Source organism: Aulonocara sp. 'chitande type north' Nkhata Bay, linkage group LG14 (assembly GCF_057382095.1).
Source record: "Aulonocara sp. 'chitande type north' Nkhata Bay isolate Kocher_YH1m ecotype deep benthic linkage group LG14, A_spYH_male_GT1.1, whole genome shotgun sequence".
Lineage (NCBI taxonomy): Eukaryota > Metazoa > Chordata > Actinopteri > Cichliformes > Cichlidae > Aulonocara > Aulonocara sp. 'chitande type north' Nkhata Bay.
Genome location: NC_141357.1, coordinates 39,217,338 through 39,224,475, shown reverse-complemented (window position 1 = coordinate 39,224,475; position 7,138 = coordinate 39,217,338). Strand labels below are relative to the sequence as shown.

General features: G+C 48.1%; 1 protein-coding gene across 3 annotated transcripts; it reads right to left on the bottom strand.

The window, feature by feature from the left end:
- Positions 1 to 190: 190 nt before the first annotated feature.
- Positions 191 to 6,563, bottom strand: esrrd (estrogen-related receptor delta). 3 transcript variants are annotated; one of them, XM_086262532.1, is made up of 8 exons: positions 6,392 to 6,563; positions 5,190 to 5,508; positions 4,624 to 4,777; positions 3,383 to 3,499; positions 3,197 to 3,304; positions 2,952 to 3,113; positions 2,475 to 2,747; positions 191 to 1,200 (listed from the first exon to the last, which is right to left on the bottom strand). In XM_086262532.1, the coding sequence occupies exons 1-8, from the start codon at positions 6,439 to 6,441 to the stop codon at positions 962 to 964; spliced, it is 1,422 nt and encodes a 473-aa protein (XP_086118658.1). In that variant the 5' UTR covers positions 6,442 to 6,563; the 3' UTR covers positions 191 to 961. The 3 variants fall into 3 exon arrangements, with proteins under 3 accessions (XP_086118658.1, XP_086118659.1, XP_086118657.1); XM_086262533.1 differs by having other exon boundaries at positions 5,190 to 5,358; XM_086262531.1 differs by having other exon boundaries at positions 3,197 to 3,499.
- Between the last annotated feature and the right edge of the window lie 575 nt (positions 6,564 to 7,138).

Sequence of the window (7,138 nt, the reverse complement as noted above, 5' to 3'; positions counted from 1 at the left end):
GAGAGACTTCCACAGAGGATGACAAATTTCTAGTTTCCTACGACCTGTGAATGCAGCATCTTCAGCCATTAGGAATCTGTAATGTTTTTAATGGTTTCCAACTCTGTGCGTACAGCTCAGCTCGTGTTGTAAAGACTCATGTCTTAGAGACATGACGAGATATTTTAGAAGATAAAAGATGAGCACCTGATTTTATTCCAAAAGCTTTAATTTATTGTTATAACAAACAGCTCTGACACAGTAAACATCCACAGCCATTTAAACGACGACTCAGCATCGCAGTTTGATCGCATCATCGTGGAAAAATGGATATCACACAAAAATATTTTAGTTTATAAAAATAAATTTAAATCTGACTCTAGATATGCCCACCTTTTCCTACAGGAGGCGGAGCTTAAAGAAGTGTTTGCTGATTGGTTAAAGTGGCTCTGTTCTGCTTTCCTGTTCATAATAAACATGAGCCAAGTTTCTAATAACGACTTCAGTGAGACGAACACTCTGTTTCGAACTTTTTTTTTTTCTGATGTTGGTCTGTGATGTCACAGAGGATATCCCTACTGTAGTCATCTCAGACATAAAGGCCCCGCCCACTCGCCGTTCAAACATTTAAGTAGGACGGTAGCCCTTAAACAGGGAGTAGCTTGTTTGAGACAGAGGCCCAGTATCAGACAAAGAAGGGTTATTCTGAACTGTGACTCATGCAAAGCTGCCCTAGCAGAACCCACGCTGCAAATGAGTAGAACGGTTCCACTTTAATGTTTTCTGATGAAAAGCTGTAACGCTGGATCTTTGAGCAGAAATGAGCTTTACTGAGCAGGAACGGTCCCATAAACAAAAAATACGGAAGCTCATTTCTGCCAAAAAACAAACATGATACAAAAATATAACTTCTCTGAAAGCTAAAAGTCAAGTGCATTGGGTCATTTTACAGTCTCCCCGATAAATGGCCGACAGGACGCAGTCAGGCCTTGGCGTCGAGCATCTCCAGCAGCAGTTTGTGGATGGGGACGTGGCGGTGGCGGTGCAGCCGCAGGAAAGCCTGCACGGCTCGGTCGGCGGTCTGTCGTAGCAGGGGGAGGGTCATGAGCAGCCGTCCTGCTCGGTGCTGCTCCCGGCGGGACGACTCGTAGTCCTGCAGCGCCTCGTGGAGCCCGTCCTGAAACCTCTGCACCGAGTCCGGGCAGTCCACCGGGTCGGCGTCTGACAGACGGACAGACGCAGGTTAGAATGCTTCCTCGCTCATTACACCCAGCATGCTCAGCTGTATCAGGACAAACGACCAAAACACTCTGCTACAAACACAAAGTGCAGTTCCTCTCATGGCCACTTGAGGCTCTGGTCTAAATATGGTCACTACTGGCTCCAAAAGTCTCTCACCTACATCATGTGAGGTCATGTGATTGGTTGGTTTTGTGTTGGCAGGAAAACTGAACTGGTTACGGATGAGTTTGCATGAAACTGGACATCCGATGGTGGAGGACGTGTGCAGTGTCAGACTGCTTTAGTTTTTAAAGACTGGGTCCTGTTCACGTCTCTAAATCACAGACTGGAACGTTTGGGTGCTGCTTGTTAATCAGCTCAATATGTTTCCCCTGATCGACTGATCAGAAGCTGTGAGTGTGTCTGCACGTCTGAGCCTGAGCATCTGCAGGTTTAGGACGGCTGTGCAGCCACAGGCCTGTCTGCCAGTCTGTTTATTGATCTGAGGCTGAGACAGTGAGAGTCTGAGCAGACTTCAGTGTTATTGATCGGCTGCTCCTCGCCTGCAGCCTCCAGCGCCGCCACTAAACGCTCTGCTGACCACTGAACTGCGACAGAGTGAGAGCCACAAAACTAATTCAAGTCTGGGATTAATCAATACTGCTGTTTCAGCTCCCAGAGTCTGATCAATATCAATAACCACTCCTCTAAGATCAATGAGTGGAGTGGTTATTGTGGTAAAATCAATATCTGAGTTCATGCTGGAGCTCCTCAGCTGTCCCGCTCACAGATACACAGCAGCCATCTTGATCAGGTGTGTGTGTGTGTGTGTGTGTGTGTGTGTGTGTGTGTGTGTGTGTGTGTGTGTGTGTGTGTGTGTGTGTGTGTAAAACTGTAAAAGCTGTAAAACATGAGAGTGCTGGAATTCCTGCATCATTTATACCACAGTACTGTCCTGTGAGATGCAGACGAGTTGTTTAACTTAATCATCATTCATCTCAGGCTCTTATTTTGAAACTCAGACAGCCAGGAAGTGTTAATATCTGAGTTCATGTGCAGCCATAACGCTTTGAGTCAAACAGAAACCATGAAGAATGTGTCTCCTAAACACTGAGCATAAGCAGGTTACTCCATCAGGACGAGATTAAAACGAGATTATTTGTTTCTCCTATAAAACTGCAGGGAAACATCGCCCCCTACAGGCCTGTTCTGCCCTGACACACAGTACTGTCCTACTGTGGTTACAGGCAGTGGTGCTAATGGCTTGTTCTTACCAGAGTTGGCAAGTGCCATGGCCTTCAGGGTCACCACCTCCTCAGGGCTCAGCTTCATCGCTCTGTATTTCGCTATCAGGTGACGCAGCGCCTCGTACAGGTCAGCCAATCCCGTGGCTCGACACTGAGCTTCGTCCAGACACAGATTCCCGGCAAACACGAGCTCGTCCCCCCCTGCGCCCTGGGAGCGCCAGGCCACACCCACCAGCAGCGCCTCCATCCAGCCGCTCTGCAGAAGCGACATCTGATCGACCAATGAGAGTCCGGAGAAGCCTGGGAGTGGGCGGGGCAGAGTAATAAATGACAAATAATAATAATTATTATTATTATATTACCTGTGTTTATACATAATGTTCCAGTGCTCTGGATAACCAAGTAAAGGTTAAGGGTGGGTGTGGTCTGGATTGGGGACCAGGTGGAGGTTGAGGGTGGGCGTGGTCTTGATTGGGGACCTGTTTGGTGGTCTCGAGCGTGTACCTGGAATCTGTTTTGCCCAGCCAATCAGAAGCAGCAGCTCCCGGTTCAGGAGGTCACACAGGATCAGCAGGATCCGCAAGCTGCTGTCATTGGTCGAATCGTCCTGATTGGCAGCTAAAGGGGCGGGCTCTGTGAGCAGCAGGTGGGAAATGACCTTGTTCCCTAAAAGACAGGAAGTGGATGATAAACGGCGTGGACGAGTAGTTTGACCTGAAAGCCTTCAGAGGGAGCGAAGGTGAACTCACTGCTGCTGCTCAGGTGGCTGTACGGGGCTTTGCTGCATAAACTCAGTCCCGTCTCCACCCGCCTCTTGTACTTCTGGCGCCCCCCTCTGACGCGGTCCAGACGGACACCTGCAACACGCAGAGGCGTTTCACACACACGTAGTTCTACTTCCTGCCAGCTCTTAACGGTCGTTTGGTGTAACGTACCCTCCCTCATCATCCCGGCCTGCAGACATTTCTGGAAGCGGCAGGCCTGACAGGCTTTCCTCCTCCGCTTCGTGATCTCGCACTCGTTCATCACCGGGCAGCTGTACTCGATGTTACCTAGGTAACCACAACAGGAAATAAAAGCAGGAGTGTCAGTAGCTGTGTCCCAAAACGTAGGCTGCATACTTCGGAGGCCGCATTTGAAGGCCGATTACGTCACAGCCAGGCGACGAAGGCTGTCCCAATTCATCGACTCCTTCAAATGTGTCCTTCATTTCCCCGAATTTGAAGGATGGGACGGGTGTGTCCTTCGTGGCCCACCATATCCCAGAATTCATAGCGCGGCCCAGCCAATTCCAGTTTCCAACAATGGCGGCCGCTACTAAGTTTTAATATTACTCTTATTAATCTTTCTGTGTCTCAAAATAAACGTTTAACATATTTTCAGTAGCTGTGTAAACTTCAAATATCTGCTCGGTTTATCGAGACATCACATATTTGCAAATGCAGTGGTCAGTTTGTAGGGTGCTTTATATTCTGTGGTCACAGCTCTGCAGTAATGCAGGATCTTTGTGAGAGTCTCTCAGACTGTGATCAGAAATGAACCCAAACTCTCATCGTGGATCAATAACGTGGATCATCGTGCCCTGTAATATTAAAACCCTCTGCTGTGAGTTTCTTCGTGGCCTCCCTTTGACCTCTCTGCACAGATCAATAAGTGAAGTGATCGGGCGTGACCAATCGATCGCCCGGAATGAGAAACAAGCAGCTGATGTGAGAGACGACGGCTTCTCACACTAATCGATACAGCGAGCGCTGCTGTATTGATCGGCTAATGAATCACACAGACTGTAAGACCTTTGATATTTAATAGAAACCAGCTGAGCGTCTATTTATTTATGACTCTACTGATGACTTGGATTCCCTGTTTGTCCTTTTTAGTGTTTTTTGTAAGGCAGTTTCACATCGCGGGTCGATCTTCACAGGATGTCCTTTGTAACCACGTTATTCTAAAGGGTGCCGTTAAAAACCTATTTGGAGGTTTCACACAGGAGACGTGCAAAAAGCGTAATTTGGCTGCTGTTTGGACACATTTACACTCAACAGCCTGATGTCATAAACGACCAGCATCGTTTACACTAGTAACAGTAAGAATTATATTTTATAAATATATCATCAGCCGTCCTCATCCTCATGTTTTTATTTCTTTATACAGGAGATGATGAACGTGCTCCTCCCACCTTGGATGGTCCTCTTGAAGAAAGCCTTGCAGGCCTCGCAGGACGCCACGCCGTAGTGATACCCGGAGGCGAAGTCTCCGCACACCAGACACAGCCTTTTGGGCCCCACGGCCCCCATCGAGGTCATGTAGTCGCCCCTCAGGATCGAGTTGACCTGCAGATATACGACGTCATCATCAGTGGCGAGCAGTAAGACGGTCCCCACAGACCTCAGCTAACTGTTCCTGGACTGGACCTCGGGGCTGCGTTTGAGTGGTGTTGGGGCCTTTTTAATGGCCAATCACATGACTGCTGTGAGGTTTCTGTACTAACACACCTCCATGAAGGCAGAGCTCCAGTTTTAGTGACGTTCGAGGATTTTATTTGGATGTCAGTGAGCTCAGCAGGTACCTCAGTCCGACCTTCAGCTCTGACTCTAGTCTGGATTAAGACTTTTGGGGCACCAGAGAAAACTTCCAGGAACAGTTGGATACGGACGTGAATTTGAAGTTTGGCAGTTCGACCCCGGGGACGTTCAGACTTTAAGAGTGTTTGTGTTTTTAAATGTGATTAAACAGAAACTTCACCTGCGCTGAAAACGAGTCCGATACAGAAAAACACAGCGACGCTTCCGACACCAAGACGCTACTTCCACCGCTGGAACTACATCCTGTCGGGGAGTCGGGCTCCGCTGCTCGGCACAGGAGACTGTACGGTGAGGAGGAGGAGGAGGATGAGGAGGAAGAAGAAGCCGGGCTGTGGAGGAAGAATTCTGCATGTGAAGGGCTGAGAGTGGGAGTGGCTTCCAGAGGAAAGGCGGGACCAATGGGGGAGGAGTGGAGGAAGGAGGGTGGAGATTGAGGTTCATCTCTGGGGGAGGAGGAGGGAGAAGAGGAGTCCAGGATGCTAAGGAGGAAGAAGAAAGAGGAGCATGAAATACAAACCAGGACAAAATGTGCAGAACACAAAATAAAATCTCGAGCCGACTGCTGACATTAGTGAGGCCGTTAATGACCTGCAGGGTTAAAAACAGAAGATTTGGGTTTCCCATGAACGCATTCCAAGTTTCACAAGTTTGGTGCGAAGAGTTTAAACGTGCATTCTGTGTAATGACCAGCAGGGGGCGCTTTACAAGAAAATGAGCCTTTAAATCTGAGCTCGTAGTCGTGCAAAGGTGACGTTTGTTCGCGTTCATCGGGACAAAGTGTCGCGTTGTTAATGCCAGATCGTGTTTTACGATAATGAAAACAAGTCTTTTCAGATAAGGTTTGGTCTGTGTGCTTCTCTGATCAGAGAAAGCTCCGCCAGTAAAAGTGGAAATCATCATTGATGTTGTGCACATGGACGTGAGTCTGTGTGGGAGTGCAGCGCTGCAACGTCGCGTTCAAGGACAGGAAAACTTATTATTCATATTCACATCAACACAGAGGTTGTATTTCACAAACCGTGTGAGTCTGCACAGCGTGTTCATCATACATACTATACAAACGTCATACACATTTGCACAGAATTGGAGTTATTTTAAAAACAGAGCAGCATCGTTTGTTTTTGTTTTTTTCAGACGCACAAAGAACAGAGTTAAACTTGGGGAACGCTGCCACACAGTGTTCGCATCAGATTTTAAAGAGTTTCCAAAAGTACCTTCAAACGTTTTAGATTTATTTGTCTGTGCTACTCAAAACGTGCTGCAAAGAAAACTGTCACACATCCAGAAAAAGCGCGTTAACTTCACTAAAACGTTTGAATCTGGACCTGAGGACGGTTTCAGGCCGAGGCTCCGTGAACTCACCGCTGCGGGCTGAGCAGGTCGCCCGTCACGCAGAAGTCCTTCAGCTCCATCGTGAAGCTGCTGTGGAGCGTCCAACACCCGAGTAATAAAAGTCTCTGATGATACTTCAATGTCCAACGAAAAAGTGGGACAAACGTGCTGAGACTGTCTCAGAGGGACATCTGAGGCTTTCAGGAGTCTGCACTGTTATTTATCTGTTTGTTGTGTCATCGCAAGGGATGGGAGTGAGGGGGCGGGGCCTGTAGGATCAGCCAATCAGCATATTGCTTCTCTGAGAGGGCGTGGTGGGAGTTAGCTTCTCCTCCTCTTCCACCAATCATCTCTATTGATTTGGACAGAGACAGATGTAGGCCACGGGAGGCCGAAGCTCCGGTCTGCTGATGTCACCCTGTAGCGTCTACATCTGTAAATATGCAACACACAAATACAAGCATACTGTAATTCGTGAAACTGGATGACGGTAAAAATAAATAAAAATAAAAAGAGACGCTGAGAGCACGTGAAGCCTGAAGGTCCGTGAGGCGTTCAGGAGCCTTGAAAATGTTCCTACTTTTCCTACTTTCATGCCATCACAAAACACAATCAGTACAGCTATGACCCTGGTTTTTGCCCCACTGCGGGCTTCCGGAAGCTGGCCAGTCAGAAGGAAGAGGCCGTTTTAGGGACTTTAAAGAGACGCATGTTTCAGACAGAGGATGAAGTGAGGCGCTGCACTGAGGCAGACAGAAGGAAGGGTGGAGCTGAGAA

Excerpts from the sequence above, each read along its gene's own strand:
- esrrd (XM_086262531.1), bottom strand. The coding sequence starts at position 6,441 with ATGGAGCTGAAGGACTTCTGCGTGACGGGCGACCTGCTCAGCCCGCAG. Across the intron at positions 4,778-5,189 it reads CGGACTCGTTTTCAGCGCAG|GTCAACTCGATCCTGAGGGG; the intron begins GTGAAGTTTCTG and ends GTATATCTGCAG. Across the intron at positions 3,114-3,196 it reads CAGCCACCTGAGCAGCAGCA|GGAACAAGGTCATTTCCCAC; the intron begins GTGAGTTCACCT and ends CCTGTCTTTTAG.